At 47.6% G+C, this 18,369-nt stretch overlaps 1 protein-coding gene across 1 annotated transcript in view; it reads left to right on the plus strand.

Moving 5' to 3' along the window:
* LOC134221863 (ankyrin-2-like) overlaps positions 1-16,016 on the plus strand; it is an 86,100-nt gene extending 70,084 nt beyond the window's left edge. Inside the window, exons 12-14 of the mRNA XM_062701034.1 lie at positions 177-485; positions 12,918-13,262; positions 15,930-16,016. Of these exons, the coding sequence (XP_062557018.1) occupies positions 177-485; positions 12,918-13,262; positions 15,930-16,016 (741 nt within the window). The remainder of the gene's footprint in view (positions 1-176; positions 486-12,917; positions 13,263-15,929) is intronic.
* The last annotated feature ends 2,353 nt before the right edge of the window (positions 16,017-18,369 follow it).

Consider the following 18,369-nt stretch of genomic DNA (forward strand, 5'->3'; position numbering starts at 1 on the left):
TAATCTTTGAAACCAGAACTGTCGAAGCTGAAAAACCAGCATCGCCAGTTTCTGAACCTGATACAGTCGAAAAGGTAGAGGAGGTGATCTCTGAAACAAAGACCGTCGAAGCTAAGAAACCAGCATCGCCAGTTACAGAACCTGATACAGTCGAAAAGGTGATCTCTGAAGCCAAGATTGTCGAAGCTGAGAAACCAGCATCGCCAGTTTCTGAACCTGATACAGTCGGAAAGGTGGAAAAGGCGATCTCTGAAGCCACGACCGTCAAAGCTATGAAACTAGTATCGCCAGTTTCTGAACCTGATACAGTCGAAAAGGTGGAAGAGGTGATCCTTGAAGACAAGACCGTCGAAGCTAAGAAACAAGCATTGCCAGTTTCTGAACCTGATACAGTCGAAAAGGTGGAAAAGGTGATCCTTGAAGACAAGACCGTCGAAGCTAAGAAACCAGCATCGCCAGTGGTTGAAGCTGATACAGTCGAAAAGGTTGAAGAGGTGATCTCTGCAGCCAAGACCGTCGAAGCTAAGAAACCAGCATCGCCAGTTTCTGAACCTGATACAGTCGAAAAGGTGGAAGAGGTAATCTTTGAAACCAGAACTGTCGAAGCTGAAAAACCAGCATCGCCAGTTTCTGAACCTGATACAGTCGAAAAGGTGGAAGAGGTGATCTCTGAAACAAAGACCGTCGAAGCTAAGAAACCAGCATCGCCAGTTACAGAACCTGATACAGTCGAAAAGGTGATCTCTGAAGCCAAGATTGTCGAAGCTGAGAAACCAGCATCGCCAGTTTCTGAACCTGATACAGTCGAAAAGGTGGAAGAGGTGATCCTTGAAGACAAGACCGTCGAAGCTAAGAAACCAGCATCGCCAGTGGTTGAAGCTGATACAGTCGAAAAGGTGGAAAAGGTGATCTCTGAAGCCACGAGCGTCGAAGCTAAGAAACCAGCATCGCCAGTTGCTGAACCTGAAAAGGTAGAAGAGGATGAAACCGAGCCTATCGAAAAGGTAGAAATCATCCCTGAAGCCAAGATTGTCGAAACTGAGAAACCAGCATCGCCAGTTGCTGAGCCTGATACGGTCGAAAAGCTGGAAGAGGCGATCTCTGAAGCCACGACCGTCGAAGCTAAGAAACCAGCATTGCCAGTTTCTGAACCTGATACAGACGAGAAGGTGGAAAAGTTGTTCTCTGAAGCCACGACCGTCGAAGCTAAGAAACCAGCATTGCCAGTTGCTGAGCCTGATACAGTCGAAAAGGTGGAAGAGGTGATCCTTGAAGACAAGACCATCGAAGCTAAGAAACAAGCATTGCCAGTTTCTGAACCTGATACAGTCGAAAAGGTGGAAGAGGTGATCTCTGAAGCCAAGACCGTCGAAGCTGAGAAACCAGCATCGCTAGTTTCTGAGCCTGATACGGTCGAAAAGCTGGAAGAGGCGATCTCTGAAGCCACGACCGTCGAAGCTAAGAAACCAGCATTGCCAGTTTCTGAACCTGATACAGACGAGAAGGTGGAAGAGTTGATCTCTGAAGCCACGACCGTCGAAGCTAAGAAACCAGCATCGCCAGTTTCTGAACCTGATACAGTCGAAAAGGTGGAAGAGGTGATCTCTGAAGCCACGAGCGTCGAAGCTAAGAAACCAGTATCGCCAGTTGCTGAACCTGAAAAGGTAGAAGAGGATGAAACCGAGCCTATCGAAAAGGTACAAATCATCTCTGAACCAAAGATTGTCGAAGCTAAGAAACCAGCATCGCCAGTGGTTGAACCTGATACAGTCGAAAAGGTGGAAGAGGTGATCTCTGAAGCCACGACCGTCGAAGCTAAGAAACCAGCATTGCCAGTTTCTGAACCTGATACAGTCGAGAAGGTAGAAGAGTTGATCTCTGAAGCCACGACCGTCGAAGCTAAGAAACCAGCATCGCCAGTTTCTGAACCTGATACAGTCGAAAAGGAGGAAGATGTGATTTCTGAAGCCACGACCGTCGAGACTGAAAAACCAGCATCGCCAGTTGTTGAACCTGATACAGTCGAAAAGGTGGAAAAGGTGATCTCTGAAGCCACGACCGTCGAAGCTAAGAAACCAGTATCGCCAGTTGCTGAACCTGAAAAGGTAGAGGATGATGAAAACGAGCCTATCGAAAAGGTACAAATCATCCCTGAAGCCAAGATTGTCGAAGCTAAGAAACCAGCATCGCCAGTGGTTGAACCTGATACAGTCGAAAAGGTGGAAGAGGTGATGTCTGATGCCACGACCGTCGAAGCTAAGAAACCAGCATTGCCAGTTTCTGAACCTGATACAGTCGAGAAGGTGGAAGAGTTGATCTCTGAAGCCACGACCGTCGAAGCTAAGAAACCAGCATTGCCAGTTGCTGAACCTGAAAAGGTAGAAGAGGATGAAACCGAGCCTATCGAAAAGGTAGAAATCATCCCTGAAGCCAAGATTGTCGAAACTGAGAAACCAGCATCGCCAGTTGCTGAACCTGATACAGTCGAAAAGGTGGAAGAGGCGATCTCTGAAGCCACGACCGTCGAAGCTAAGAAACCAGCATTGCCAATTTCTGAACCAGATACAGTCGAAAAGGAGAAAGAGGCGATCTCTGAAGCCACGACCGTCGAAGCTAAGAAACCAGCATTGCCAATTTCTGAACCTGATACAGTCGAAAAGGTGGAAGAGGTGATCTCTGAAGCCAAGACTGTCGAAACTAAGAAACCAGCATCGCCAGTTTCTGCACCTGATACAGTCGAAAAAGTGGAAGAGGTGATCTCTGAAGCCACGACCGTCGAAGCTAAGAAACCAGCATCGCCAGTTACAGAACCTGATACAGTCGAAAAGGTGATCTCTGAAGCCAAGACCGTCGAAGCTAAGAAACCAGCATCGCCAGTTTCTGAACCTGATACAGTCGTAAAGGAGAAAGAAGTGATCTCTGAAGCCAAGATTGTCGAAGCTGAGAAACCAGCATCGCCAGTTTCTGTACCTGATACAGTCGAAAAGGTGGAAGAGGTGATCCTTGAAGACAAGACCGTCGAAGCTAAGAAACCAGCATCGCCAGTTTCTGAGCCTCATACAGTCGAAAAGGTAGAGGAGGTGATCTCTGAAGCCAAGACCGTCGAAGCTAAGAAACCAGCATCGCCAGTTTCTGAACCTGATACAGTCGAAAAGGTGGAAGAGGTGATCTCTGAAGCCAAGACCGTCGAAGCTAAGAAACCAGCATCGCCAGTTTCTGAACCTGATACAGTCGAAAAGGTGGAAGAGGTAATCTTTGAAACCAGAACTGTCGAAGCTGAAAAACCAGCATCGCCAGTTTCTGAACCTGATACAGTCGAAAAGGTGGAAGAGGTGATCTCTGAAACAAAGACCGTCAAAGCTAAGAAACCAGCATCGCCAGTTACAGAACCTGATACAGTCGAAAAGGTGATCTCTGAAGCCAAAATTGTCGAAGCTGAGAAACCAGCATCGCCAGTTTCTGAACCTGATACAGTCGGAAAGGTGGAAAAGGCGATCTCTGAAGCCACGACCGTCAAAGCTATGAAACTAGTACCGCCAGTTTCTGAACCTGATACAGTCGAAAAGGTGGAAGAGGTGATCTCTGAAGCCAAGACCGTCGAAGCTAAGAAACCAGCATCGCCAGTTTCTGAACCTGATACAGTCGAAAAGGTGGAAAAGGTGATCCTTGAAGACAAGACCGTCGAAGCTAAGAAACCAGCATCGCCAGTGGTTGAACCTGATACAGTCGAAAAGGTGGAAAAGGTGATCTCTGAAGCCACGAGCGTCGAAGCTAAGAAACCAGTATCGCCAGTTGCTGAACCTGAAAAGGTAGAAGAGGATGAAACCGAGCCTATCGAAAAGGTAGAAATCATCCCTGAAGCCAAGATTGTCGAAACTGAGAAACCAGCATCGCCAGTTGCTGAGCCTGATACGGTCGAAAAGCTGGAAGAGGCAATCTCTGAAGCCACGACCGTCGAAGCTAAGAAACCAGCATTGCCAGTTTCTGAACCTGATACAGACGAGAAGGTGGAAAAGTTAATCTCTGAAGCCACGACCGTCGAAGCTAAGAAACCAGCATTGCCAGTTGCTGAGCCTGATACAGTCGAAAAGGTGGAAGAGGTGATCCTTGAAGACAAGACCGTCGAAGCTAAGAAACAAGCATTGCCAGTTTCTGAACCTGATACAGTCGAAAAGGTGGAAGAGGTGATCTCTGAAGCCAAGACCGTCGAAGCTGAGAAACCAGCATCGCTAGTTTCTGAGCCTGATACGGTCGAAAAGCTGGAAGAGGCGATCTCTGAAGCCACGACCGTCGAAGCTAAGAAACCAGCATTGCCAGTTTCTGAACCTGATACAGACGAGAAGGTGGAAGAGTTGATCTCTGAAGCCACGACCGTCGAAGCTAAGAAACCAGCATCGCCAGTTTCTGAACCTGATACAGTCGAAAAGGTGGAAGAGGTGATCCTTGAAGACAAGACCGTCGAAGCTACGAAACCAGCATCGCCAGTGGTTGAACCTGATACAGTCGAAAAGGTGGAAGAGGTGATCTCTGAAGCCACGACCGTCGAAGCTAAGAAACCAGCATTGCCAGTTTCTGAACCTGATACAGTCGAGAAGGTGGAAGAGTTGATCTCTGAAGCCACGACCGTCGAAGCTAAGAAACCAGCATCGCCAGTTGCTGAACCTGATACAGTCGAAAAGGAGGAAGATGTTATTTCTGAAGCCACGACCGTCGAGACTGAAAAACCAGCATCGCCAGTTGTTGAACCTGATACAGTCGAAAAGGTGGAAAAGGTGATCTCTGAAGCCACGACCGTCGAAGCTAAGAAACCAGTATCGCCAGTTGCTGAACCTGAAAAGGTAGAGGAGGATGAAAACGAGCCTATCGAAAAGGTACAAATCATCCCTGAAGCCAAGATTGGCGAAGCTAAGAAACCAGCATCGCCAGTGGTTGAACCTGATACAGTCGAAAAGGTGGAAGAGGTGATGTCTGATGCCAAGACCGTCGAAGCTAAGAAACCAGTATTGCCAGTTTCTGAACCAGATACAGTCGAAAAGGTGGAAGAGGTGATCACTGAAACCAAGACCGTCGAAGCTAAGAAACCAACATCGCCAGTTTCTGAACCTGATACAGTCGAAAAGGAGGAAGATGTGATTTCTGAAGCCACGACCGTCGAGACTGAAAAACCAGCATCGCCAGTTGTTGAACCTGATACAGTCGAAAAGGTGGAAAAGGTGATCTCTGAAGCCACGACCGTCGAAGCTAAGAAACCAGTATCGCCAGTTGCTGAACCTGAAAAGGTAGAAGAGGATGAAACCGAGCCTATCGAAAAGGTAGAAATCATCCCTGAAGCCAAGATTGTCGAAACTGAGAAACCAGCATCGCCAGTTGCTGAGCCTGATACAGTCGAAAAGGTGGAAGAGGCGATCTCTGAAGCCACGACCGTCGAAGCTAAGAAACCAGCATTGCCAATTTCTGAACCAGATACAGTCGAAAAGGAGGAAGAGGCGATCTCTGAAGCCACGACCGTCGAAGCTAAGAAACCAGCATTGCCAATTTCTGAACCTGATACAGTCGGAAAGGTGGAAGAGGTGATCTCTGAAGCCAAGACTGTTGAAGCTAAGAAACCAGCATCGCCAGTTTCTGAACCTGATACAGTCGAAAAGGTGGAAGAGGTAATCTCCGAAGCCAAGATTGTCGAATCTGAGAAACCAGCATCGCCAGTTACTGAACCTGATACAGTCGAAAAGGTGGAAGAGGTGATCTCTGAAGCCAAGACCGTCGAAGCTAAGAAACCAGCATCGCCAGTTTCTGCACCTGATACAGTCGAAAAGGTGGAAGAGGTGATCTCTGAAGCCACGACCGTCGAAGCTAAGAAACCAGCATCGCCAGTTTCTGAACCTGATACTATCGGAAAGGTGGAAGAAGTAATCTCCGAAGCCAAGATTGTCGAACCTGAGAAAACAGCATCGCCAGTTGCTGAACCTGAAACAGTCGAAAAGGTTAAAGAGGTGATCTCTGAAGCCAAGACCGTCGAAGCTAAGAAACCAGCATCGCCAGTTTCTGAACCTGATACAGTCGAAAAGGTGGAAGAGGTGATCTCTGAAGCCACGACCGTCGAAGCTAAGAAACCAGCATCGCCAGTTTCTGAACCTGATACTATCGGAAAGGTGGAAGAAGTAATCTCCGAAGCCAAGATTGTCGAACCTGAGAAAACAGCATCGCCAGTTGCTGAACCTGATACAGTCGAAAAGGTGGAAGAGGTGATCTCTGAAGCCAAGACCGTCGAAGCTAAGAAACCAGCATCGCCAGTTTCTGAACCTGATACAGTCGAAAAGGTGGAAGAGGTGATCTCTGAAGCCACGACCGTCGAAGCTAAGAAACCAGCATCGCCAGTTTCTGAACCTGATACTGTCGGAAAGGTGGAAGAAGTAATCTCCGAAGCCAAGATTGTCGAACCTGAGAAACCAGCATCGCCAGTTGCTGAACCTGATACAGTCAAAAAGGTGAAAGAGGCGATCTCTGAGGCCACGACCGTCAAAGCTAAGAAACCAGCATCGCCAGTTTCTGAGCCTGATACAGTCGAAAAGGAGGAAGAGGTGATCTCTGAAGCCACGACCGTCGAAGCTAAGAAACCAGCATTGCCAGTTGCTGAACCTGAAAAGGTAGAAGAGGATGAAACCGAGCCTATCGAAAAGGTACAAATCATCCCTGAAGCCAAGATTGTCGAAGCTAAGAAACCAGCATCGCCAGTTGCTGAACCTGATACAGTCGAAAAGGTGGAAGAGGTGATCTCTGAAGCCAAGACCGTCGAAGCTAAGAAACCAGCATCGCCAGTTTCTGAACCTGATACAGTCGAAAAGGTGGAAGAGGTGATCTCTGAAGCCAAGACCGTCGAAGCTAAGAAACCAGCATCGCCAGTTTCTGAACCTGATACAGTCGAAAAGGTGGAAGAGGTAATCTCCGAAGCCAAGATTGTCGAACCTGAGAAAACAGCATCGCCAGTTTCTGAACCTGATACAGTCGAAAAGGAGGGAGAGGTGATCTCTGAAGCCACGACCGTCGAAGCTAAGAAACCAGCATTGCCAGTTGCTGAACCTGAAAAGGTAGAAGAGGATGAAACCGAGCCTATCGAAAAGGTACAAATCATCCCTGAAGCCAAGATTGTCGAAGCTAAGAAACCAGCATCGCCAGTTGCTGAACCTGATACAGTCGAAAAGGTGGAAGAGGTGATCTCTGAAGCCACGACCATCGAAGCTAAGAAACCAGCATCGCCAGTTTCTGATCCTGATACAGTCAAAAAGGTGGAAGAGGTGATATCTGAAGGCAAGACCGTCGAAGCTAAGAAACCAGCATCGCCAGTTGCTGAACCTGATACAGTCAAAAAGGTGGAAGAGGTGATCTCTGAAGCCAAGATTGTCGATACTGAGAAACCAGCATCGCCAGTTGCTGAACCTGATACAGTCGAAAAGGTGATCTCTAAAGCCACGACCGTCGAAGCTAAAAAACCAGCATCGCCAGTTTCTGAACCTGATATAGTCGAAAAGGTGATCTCTGAAGCCAAGACCACCGAAGCTAAGAAACCAGCATCGCCAGTTTCTGAACCTGATACAGTCGGAAAGGTGGAAGAGGTGATCTCTGAAGCCACGACCATCGAAGCTAAGAAACCAGCATCGCCAGTTGCTGAACCTGATACAGTCAAAAAGGTGGAAGAGGTGATATCTGAAGCCACGACCATCGAAGCTGAGAAACCAGCATCGCCAGTTACAGTCGAAAAGGTGGAAGAGGTGATCTCTGAAGCCAAGATTGTCGAAGCTGAGAAACCAGCATCGCCAGTTGCTGAACCTGATACAGTCGGAAAGGTGGAAGAGGTGATCTCTGAAGCCACGACCGTCGAAGCTAAGAAACCAGCATCGCCAGTTTCTGAACCTGATACAGTCAAAAAGGTGGAAGAGGTGATATCTGAAGCCACGACCATCGAAGCTAAGAAACCAGCATTGCCAGTTGCTGAACCTGAAAAAGTAGAAGAGGATGAAACCGAGCCTATCGAAAAGGTACAAATCTTCCCTGAAGCCAAGACTGTCGAAGCAAAGAAACCAGCATCGCCAGTTTCTGAACCTGATACAGTCAAAAAGGTGGAAGAGGTGATCTCTGAAGGCAAGACCGTCGAAGCTAAGAAACCAGCATCGCCAGTTTCTGAACCTGATACAGTCGAAAAGGTGGAAGAGGTGATCTCTGAAGCCACGACAGTCGAAGCTAAGAAACCAGCATCGCCAGTTTCTGAGCCTGATACAGTCGAAAAGGAGGAAGAGGTGATCTCTGAAGCCACGACCGTCGAAGCTAAGAAACCAGCATCGCCAGTTTCTGAGCCTGATACAGTCGAAAAGGAGGAAGAGGTGATCTCTGAAGCCACGACCGTCGAGACTAAGAAACCAGCATCGCCAGTTGCTGAACCTGATACAGTCGAAAAGGTGGAAGAGGTGATTTCTGAAGCCACGACCGTCGAAGCTAAGAAACCAGCATCGCCAGTTTCTGAACCTGATACAGTCGAAAAGGCTGAAGAAGTGATCTCTGAAGCCACGACCGTCGAAGCTAAGGAACCAGCATCGTCAGTTTCTGAACCTGATACTGTCGGAAAGGTGGAAAAGGCGATCTCTGAAGGCACGACCGTCGAAGCTAAGAAACCAGCATTGCCAGTTTCTGAACCTGATACAGTCGAAAAGGTGGAAGAGGTGATCTTTGAAGCCACGACCGTCGAAGCTAAGAAACCAGCATTGCCAGTTACTGAACCTGAAACAGTCGAAAAGGTGGAAGAGGTGATCTCTGAAGCCAAGACCGTCGAAGCTAAGAAACCAGCATTGCCAGTTTCTGAACCTGATACAGTCGAAAAGGTGGAAGAGGTGATCTCTGAAGCCACGACCGTCGAAGCTAAGAAACCAGCATCGCCAGTTGCTGAACCTGATACAGTCGGAAAGGTTGAAGAAGTACTATCAGAAGCAAAGATTGTCGAACCTGAGAAACCAGCATCGCCAGTTACTGAACCTGATACAGTCGAAAAGGTGGAAGAGGTGATCTCTGAAGCCACGACCGTCGAAGCTAAGAAACCAGCATTGCCAGCTACTGAACCTGAAAAGGTAGAAGAGGATGAAACCGAGCCTATCGAAAAAGTAGAAATCATCTCTGAAGCCAAGATAGTCGAAACTGAGAAACCAACATCGCCAGTTTCTGAACCTGATACAGTCGAAAAGGAGGAAGAGGTGATCTCTGAAGCCACGACCGTCAAGACTGAGAAACCAGCATCACCAGTTGCTGAGCCTGATACAGTCGAAAAGGTGGAAGAGGTGATCTCTGAAGTCACGACCGTCGAAGCTAAGAAACCAGCATTGCCAGATCCTGAACCTGATACAGTCGAAAAGGTGGAAGAGGTGATCTCTGAAGCCAAGATTGTCGAAGCTAAGAAACCAGCATCGCCAGTTTCTGAACCTGATACAGTCGAAAAGGTGGAAGAGGTGATCTCTGAAGCCACGACCGTCGATGCTAAGAAACCAGTATCGCCAGTTGCTGAACCTGAAAAGGATGAAACCGAGCCTATCGAAAAGGTAGAAATCATCCCTGAAGCCAAGATTGTCGAAACTGAGAAACCAGCATCGCCAGTTGCTGAACCTGATACAGTCGAAAAGGTGGAAGAGGTGATCTCTGAAGCCACGACCGTCGAAGCTAAGAAACCAGCATTGCCAGTTACGGAACCTGAAACAGTCGAAAAGGTGGAAGAGGTGATCTCTGAAGCCAAGACCGTCGAAGCTAAGAAACCAGCATCGCCAGTTTCTGAACCTGATACAGTCGAAAAGGTGGAAGAAGTGATCTCTGAAGCCACGACCGTCGAAGCTAAGGAACCAGCATCGTCAGTTTCTGAACCTGATACTGTCGGAAAGGTGGAAAAGGCGATCTCTGAAGGCACGACCGTCGAAGCTAAGAAACCAGCATCGCCAGTTTCTGAACCTGATACAGTCGAAAAGGTGGAAGAGGTGATCTTTGAAGCCACGACCGTCGAAGCTAAGAAACCAGCAATGTCAGTTACGAAACCTGAAACAGTCGAAAAGGTGGAAGAGGTGATCTCTGAAGCCAAGACCGTCGAAGCTAAGAAACCAGCATTGCCAGTTTTTGAACCTGATATAGTCGAAAAGGTGGAAGAGGTAATCTCTGAAGCCACGACCGTCGAAGCTAAGAAACCAGCATCGCCAGTTTCTGAACCTGATACTGTCGGAAAGGTTGAAGAAGTAATCTCCGAAGCCAAGATTGTCGAACCTGAGAAACCAGCATCGCCAGTTTCTGAACCTGATACAGTCGAAAAGGTGGAAGAGGTGATCTCTGAAGCCACGACCGTCGAAGCTAAGAAATCAGCATTGCCAGCTACTGAACCTGGAAAGGTAGAAGAGGATGAAACCGAGCCTATCGAAAAAGTAGAAATCATCTCTGGAGCCAAGATTGTCGAAACTGAGAAACCAGCATCGCCAGTTTCTGAACCTGATACAGTCGAAAAGGAGGAAGAGGTGATCTCTGAAGCCACGACCGTCGAGACTGAGAAACCAGCATCGCCAGTTGCTGAGCCTGATACAGTCGAAAAGGTGGAAGAGGTGATCTCTGAAGCCACGACCGTCGAAGCTAAGAAACCAGCATCGCCAGCTTCTGAACCTGATACAGTCGAAAAGGTGGAAGAGGTGATTTCTGAAGCAAATACCGTCGAAGCTAAGAAACCAGCATCGCCAGTTTCTGAACCTGATACAGTCGAAAAGGTGGAAGAGGTGATCTTCGAAGCCACGACCGTCGAAGCGAAGAAACCAGTATCGCCAGTTGCTGAACCTGAAAAGGATGAAACCGAGCCTATCGAAAAGGTAGAAATCATCCCTGCAGCCAAGATTGTCGAAACTGAGAAACCAGCATCGCCAGTTGCTGAACCTGATACAGTCGAAAAGGTGGAAGAGGTGATCTCTGAAGCCACGACCGTCGAGATTGAGAAACCAGCATCGCCAGTTTCTGAACCTGATACAGTCGAAAAGGTGGAAGAGGTGATCTCTGAAGCCATGACCGTCGAAGCTAAGAAACCAGCATCGCCAGTTTCTGAACCTGATACAGTCGAAAAGGTGGAAAAGGTGATTTCTGAAGCAAAGACCGTCGAAGATAAGAAACCAGCATTGCCAGTTTCTGAACCAGATACAGTCGAAAAGGTGGAAGAGGTAATCTCTGAAGCCAAGATTGTCGAAACTGAGAAACCAGCATCGCCAGTTGCTGAAGCTGATACAGTCGAAAAGGTGGAAAAGGCGATCTCTGAAGCCACGACCGTCAAAGCTAAGAAACCAGCATTGCCAGTTTCTGAACCTGATACAGTCGAAAAGGTGGAAGAGGTGATCTCTGAAGCCACGACCGTCGAAGCTAAGAAACCAGCATTGCCAGTTACGGAACCTGAAACAGTCGAAAAGGTGGAAGAGGTGATCTCTGAAGCCAAGACCGTAGAAGCTAAGAAACCAGCATCGCCAGTTTCTGAACCTGATACAGTCGAAAAGGTGGAAAAGGTGATTTCTGAAGCAAAGACCGTCGAAGCTAAGAAACCAGCATTGCCAGTTTCTGAACCAGATACAGTCGAAAAGGTGGAAGAGGTGATCTCTGAAGCCAAGATTGTCGAAACTGAGAAACCAGCATCGCCAGTTGCTGAACCTGATACAGTCGAAAAGGTGGAAGAGGCGATCTCTGAAGCCACGACCGTCGAAGCTAAGAAACCAGCATTGCCAGTTTCTGAACCTGATACAGTCGAAAAGGTGGAAGAGGTGATCTCTGAAGCCACGACCGTCGAAGCTAAGAAACCAGCAATGCCAGTTACGGAACCTGAAACAGTCGAAAAGGTGGAAGAGGTGATCTCTGAAGCCAAGACCTTCGAAGCTAAGAAACCAGCATCGCCAGTTTCTGAACCTGATACAGTCGAAAAGGTGGAAGAGGTGATCTCTGAAGCCACGACCGTCGAAGCTAAGAAACCAGCATCGCCAGTTTCTGAACATGATACAGTGGAAGAGGTGATCTCTGGAGCCACGACCGTAGAAGCTAAGAAACCAGTATCGCCAGTTACTGAACCTGAAAAGGTAGAAAAGGATGAAACCGAGCCTATTGAAAAGGTAGAATTCATCCCTGAAGCCATGATTGTCGAAACTGAGAAACCAGCATCGCCAGTTGCTGAACCTGATACAGTCGAAAAGGTGGAAGAGGTGATCTCTGAAGCAAAGACTGTCGAAGCTAAGAAACCAGCATTGCCAGTTTCTGAACCTGATACAGTCGAAAAGGTGGAAGAGGTGATCTCTGAAGGCAAGACCGTCGAAGCTAAGAAACCAGCATCGCCAGTTTCTGAACCTGGTACTGTCGGAAAGGTGGAAGAGGTAATCTCTGAAGCCAAGATTGTCGAAACTGAGAAACCAGCATCGCCAGTTGCTGAACCTGATACAGTCGAAAAGGTGGAAGAGGCGATCTCTGAAGCCACGACCGTCGAAGCTAAGAAACCAGCATCGCCAGTTTCTGAGCCTGATACAGTCGAAAAGGAGGAAGAGGTGATCTCTGAAGACACGACCGTCGAGACTGAGAAACCACCATCGCCAGTTGCTGAACCTGATACAGTCGAAAAGGTGGAAGAGGTGATCTCTGAAGCCACGACCGTCGAAGCTAAGAAACCAGCATCGCCAGTTTCTGAACCTGATACAGTTGAAAAGGTGGAAGAGGTGATCTCTGAAGCCACGACCGTCGAAGCTAAGAAACCACTATCGCCAGTTACTGAACCTGAAAAGGTACAAGAGGATGAAACCGGGCCTATCGAAAAGGTAGAAATCATCCCTGAAGCCAAGATTGTCGAAACTGAGAAACCAGCATCGCCAGTTTCTGAACCTGATACAGTCAAAAAGGTGGAAGAGGTGATCTCTGATGGAAAGACCGTCGAAGCTGAGAAACCAGCATCGCCAGTTTCTGAACCTGATACAGTCGAAAAGATGGAAGAGGTGATATCTGAAGCCAAGATTGTCGAAGCTGAGAAACCAGCATCGCCAGTTGCTGAACCTGATTCAGTCGAAAAGATGGAAGAGGTGATCTCTGAAGCCAAGACCGTCGAAGCTATAAAATCAGCATCGCCAGTTTCTGAGCCTGACACAGTCGAAAAGGTGGAAGAGGTGATCTCTGAAGCCAAGATTGTCGAGGCTGAGAAACCAACATCGCCTTTTGCTGAACTTGATACTGTCGGAAAGGTGGAAGAGGTAATCTCTGAAGCCAAGACCGTCGAAGCTATAAAATCAGCATCGCCAGTTTCTGAACCTGACACAGTCGAAAAGGTGGAAGAGGTGATCTCTGAAGCCAAGATTGTCGAAGCTGAGAAACCAACATCGCCCTATGCTGAACTTGATACTGTCGGAAAGGTGGAAGAGGTAATCTCTGAAGCCAAGACCGTCGAAGCTATAAAATCAGCATCGCCAGTTTCTGAACCTGACACAGTCGAAAAGGTGGAAGAGGTGATCTCTGAAGCCAAGATTGTCGAAGCTGAGAAACCAACATCGCCTTTTGCTGAACCTGATACAGTCGAAAAGGTGGAAGAGGTGATCTCTGAAGCCAAGACCGTCGTAGCTAAGAAACCAGCATCGCCAGTTTCTGAACCTGATACAGTCGAAAAGGTGGAAGAGGTGATCCTTGAAGACAAGATCGTCGAAGCTAAGAAACCAGCATCGCCAGTTTCTGAACCTGATACAGTCGAAAAGGTGGAAGAGGTGATCTATGAAGCCAAGACCTTCGAAGCTAAGAAACTAGCATCGCCAGTTTCTGAACCTGATACAGTCGAAAAGGTGGAAGAGGTGATCTCTGAAGCCAAGATTGTCGAAACTGAGAAACCAACATCGCCTTTTGCTGAACCTGATAAGGTCGAAAAGGTGGAAGAGGTGATCTCTGAAGCCAAGACCGTCGTAGATAAGAAACCAGCATCGCCAGTTTATGAACCTGATACAGTCGAAAAGGTAGAAGAGGTGATCTCTGAAGCCAAGACCTTCGAAGCTAAGAAACCAGCATCGCCAGTTTCTGAACCTGATACAGTCGAAAAAGATGAAGAGGTGATCTCTGAAGGCAAGACCGTCGAAGCTGAGAAACCAGCATCGCCAGTTAATGAACCTGATACAGTCGAAAAGGTGGAAGAGGTCCAGCATCCAGCACCAGTATCGCCAGTTTCTGAACCTGATACAGTCGAAAAGGTGGAAGAGATTATCCTTGAAGACAAGATCGTCGAAGATAAGAAACCAGCATGGCCAGTTTCTGAACCTGATACAGTCGAAAAGGTGGAAGAGGTGATCTCTGAAGCCAAGACCTTCGAAACTAAGAAACCAGCATCGCCAGTTTCTGAACCTGATACAGTCGAAAAGGTGGAACAGGTGATCTCTGAAGCCAAGACCTACGACCCTAAGAAACCAGCATCGCCAGTTTCTGAACCTGATACAGTCGAAAAGGTGGAAGAGGTTATCCTTGAAGACAAGATCGTCGAAGATAAGAAACCAGCATCGCCAGTTTCTGAACCTGATACAGTCGAAAAGGTGGAAGAGGTGATCTCTGAAGGCAAGACCGTCGAAGCTAAGAAATCAGCATCGCCAGTTTCTGAACCTGACACAGTCGAAAAGGTGGAAGAGGTGATCTCTGAAGCCAAGATTGTCGAGGCTGAGAAACCAGCATCGCCAGTTGCTGAACCTGATACAGTCGAAAAGGTGGAAGAGGTAATCTCTGAAGCCAAGATTGTCGAAACTAAGCAACCAGCATCGCCAGTTGCTGAACCTGATACAGTCGAAAAGGTGGAAGAGGTAATCTCTGAAGCCAAGATTGTCGAAACTGAGAAACCAGCATCGCCAGTTGCTGAACCTGATACAGTCGAAAAGGTGGAAGAGGTGATCTCTGAAGCCAAGACATTCGAAACTAAGAAACCAGCATCGCCAGTTTCTGAACCTGATACAGTCGAAAAGGTGGAAGAGGTAATCTCTGAAGCCAAGATTGTCGAAACTGAGAGACCAGCATCGCCAGTTGCTGAACCTGATACAGTCGAAAAGGTGGAAGAGGTGATCTCTGAAGCCACGACCGTCGAAACTGAGAAACCAGCATCGCCAGTTTCTGAACCTGATACAGTCGTAAAAGTGGAAGAGGTGATCTCTGAAGCAAAGACCGTCGAAGCTAAGAAACCAGTATCGCCAGTTTCTGAGCCTGATACAGTCGAAATGGTGGAAGAGTTGATCTTTGAAGCCAAGATTGTCGAGGCTGAGAAACCAGCATCGCCAGTTTATAAACCTGATACAGTCGAAAAGGTGGAAGAGGTTATCCTTGAAGACAAGATCGTCGAAGATAAGAAACCAGCATCGCCAGTATTTGAACCTGATACAGTCGAAAAGGTGGAAGAGGTGATCTCTGAAGCCAAGATTGTCGAGGCTGAGAAACCAGCATCGCCAGTTGCTGAACCTGATACAGTCGAAAAGGTGGAAGAGGTAATCTCTGAAGCCAAGATTGTCGAAACTAAGCAACCAGCATCGCCAGTTGCTGAACCTGATACAGTCGAAAAGGTGGAAGAGGTAATCTCTGAAGCCAAGATTGTCGAAACTGAGAAACCAGCATCGCCAGTTGCTGAACCTGATACAGTCGAAAAGGTGGAAGAGGTGATCTCTGAAGCCAAGACATTCGAAACTAAGAAACCAGCATCGCCAGTTTCTGAACCTGATACAGTCGAAAAGGTGGAAGAGGTAATCTCTGAAGCCAAGATTGTCGAAACTGAGAGACCAGCATCGCCAGTTGCTGAACCTGATACAGTCGAAAAGGTGGAAGAGGTGATCTCTGAAGCCAAGACCTTCGAAACTAAGAAACCAGCATCGCCAGTTTCTGAACCTGATACAGTCGAAAAGGTGGAACAGGTGATCCCTGAAGTCAAGACCTTCGAAGATAAGAAACCAGCATCGCCAGTATTTGAACCTAATACAGTCGAAAAGTGGAAGAGGTGATCTCTGAAGCCAAGATTGTCGAGGCTGAGAAACCAGCATCGCCAGTTGCTGAACCTGATACAGTCGAAAAGGTGGAAGAGGTTATCCTTGAAGGCAAGACCGTCGAAGCTAAGAAATCAGCATCGCCAGTTTCTGAACCTGACACAGTCGAAAAGGTGGAAGAGGTGATCTCTGAAGCCAAGATTGTCGAAACTAAGCAACCAGCATCGCCAGTTTCTGAGCCTGATGCAGTCGAAAAGGTGGAAGAGGTGATCTCTGAAGCCAAGACCTTCGAAACTAAGAAACCAGCATCGCCAGTTTCTGAACCTGATACAGTCGAAAAAGTGGAACAGGATATCCCTGAAGTCAAGACCTTCGAAGCTAAGAAACCAGTATCGCCAGTTTCTGAACCTGATACAGTCGAAATGGTGGAAGAGGTGATCTTTGAAGCCAAGATTGTCGAAGCTAAGAAACCAGTATCGCCAGTTTCTGAACCTGATACAGTCGAAAAGGTGGAAGAGGTGATCTCTGAAGCCAAGACCTTCGAAACTAAGAAACCAGCATCGCCAGTTTCTGAACCTGATACAGTCGAAAAGGTGGAAGAGGTGATCTCTGAAGCCAAGACCTTCGAAACTAAGAAACCAGCATCGCCAGTTTCTGAACCTGATACAGTCGAAAAGGTGGAAGAGGTAATCTCTGAAGCCAAGATTGTCGAAACTGAGAAACCAGCATCGCCAGTTGCTGAACCTGATACAGTCGAAAAGGTGGAACAGGTGATCCCTGAAGTCAAGACCTTCGAAGCTAAGAAACCAATATCGCCAGTTTCTGAACCTGATACAGTCGAAATGGTGGAAGAGGTGATCTTTGAATCCAAGATTGTCGAAGCTAAGAAACCAGTATCGCCAGTTGCTGAACCTGATACAGTCGAAAAGGTGGAAGAGGTGATCTCTGAAGCCAAGACCTTCGAAACTAAGAAACCAGCATCGCCAGTTTCTGAACCTGGTACAGTCGAAAAGGTGGAACAGGTGATCCCTGAAGTCAAGACCTTCGAAGCTAAGAAACCAGTATCGCCAGTTTCTGAACCTGATACAGTCGAAAAGGTGGAAGAGATGATCTCTGAAACCAGAACTGTAGAGGCTGAGAAACCAGCATCGCCAGTTTCTGAACCTGATACAGTCGAAAAGGTGGAAGAGGTTATCCTTGAAGACAAGATCGTCGAAGATAAGAAACCAGCATCGCCAGTTTCTGAACCTGATACAGTCGAAAAGGTGGAAGAGGTGATCTCTGAAGCCAAGATTGTCGAGGCTGAGAAACCAGCATCGCCAGTTGCTGAACCTGATACAGTCGAAAAGGTGGAAGAGGTAATCTCTGAAGCCAAGATTGTCGAAACTAAGCAACCAGCATCGCCAGTTGCTGAACCTGATACAGTCGAAAAGGTGGAAGAGGTAATCTCTGAAGCCAAGATTGTCGAAACTGAGAAACCAGCATCGCCAGTTGCTGAACCTGATACAGTCGAAAAGGTGGAAGAGGTGATCTCTGAAGCCAAGACATTCGAAACTAAGAAACCAGCATCGCCAGTTTCTGAACCTGATACAGTCGAAAAGGTGGAAGAGGTAATCTCTGAAGCCAAGATTGTCGAAACTGAGAGACCAGCATCGCCAGTTGCTGAACCTGATACAGTCGAAAAGGTGGAAGAGGTGATCTCTGAAGCCAAGACCTTCGAAACTAAGAAACCAGCATCGCCAGTTTCTGAACCTGATACAGTCGAAAAGGTGGAACAGGTGATCCCTGAAGTCAAGACCTTCGAAGATAAGAAACCAGCATCGCCAGTATTTGAACCTAATACAGTCGAAAAAGTGGAAGAGGTGATCTCTGAAGCCAAGATTGTCGAGGCTGAGAAACCAGCATCGCCAGTTGCTGAACCTGATACAGTCGAAAAGGTGGAAGAGGTTATCCTTGAAGGCAAGACCGTCGAAGCTAAGAAATCAGCATCGCCAGTTTCTGAACCTGATACAGTCGAAATGGTGGAAGAGGTGATCTTTGAAGCCAAGATTGTCGAAGCTAAGAAACCAGTATCGCCAGTTGCTGAACCTGATACAGTCGAAAAGGTGGAAGAGGTAATCTCTGAAGCCAAGATTGTCGAAACTAAGCAACCAGCATCGCCAGTTTCTGAACCTGATACAGTCGAAAAGGTGGAAGAGGTGATCTCTGAAGCCAAGACCTTCGAAACTAAGAAACCAGCATCGCCAGTTTCTGAACCTGATACAGTTGAAAAGGTGGAACAGGTGATCCCTGAAGTCAAGACCTTCGAAGCTAAGAAACCAGTATCGCCAGTTTCTGAACCTGATACAGTCGAAAAGGTGGAAGAGGTGAT

Source organism: Armigeres subalbatus, chromosome 3, assembly GCF_024139115.2.
Source record: "Armigeres subalbatus isolate Guangzhou_Male chromosome 3, GZ_Asu_2, whole genome shotgun sequence".
In the NCBI taxonomy this organism is placed as follows: Eukaryota; Metazoa; Arthropoda; class Insecta; order Diptera; family Culicidae; genus Armigeres; species Armigeres subalbatus.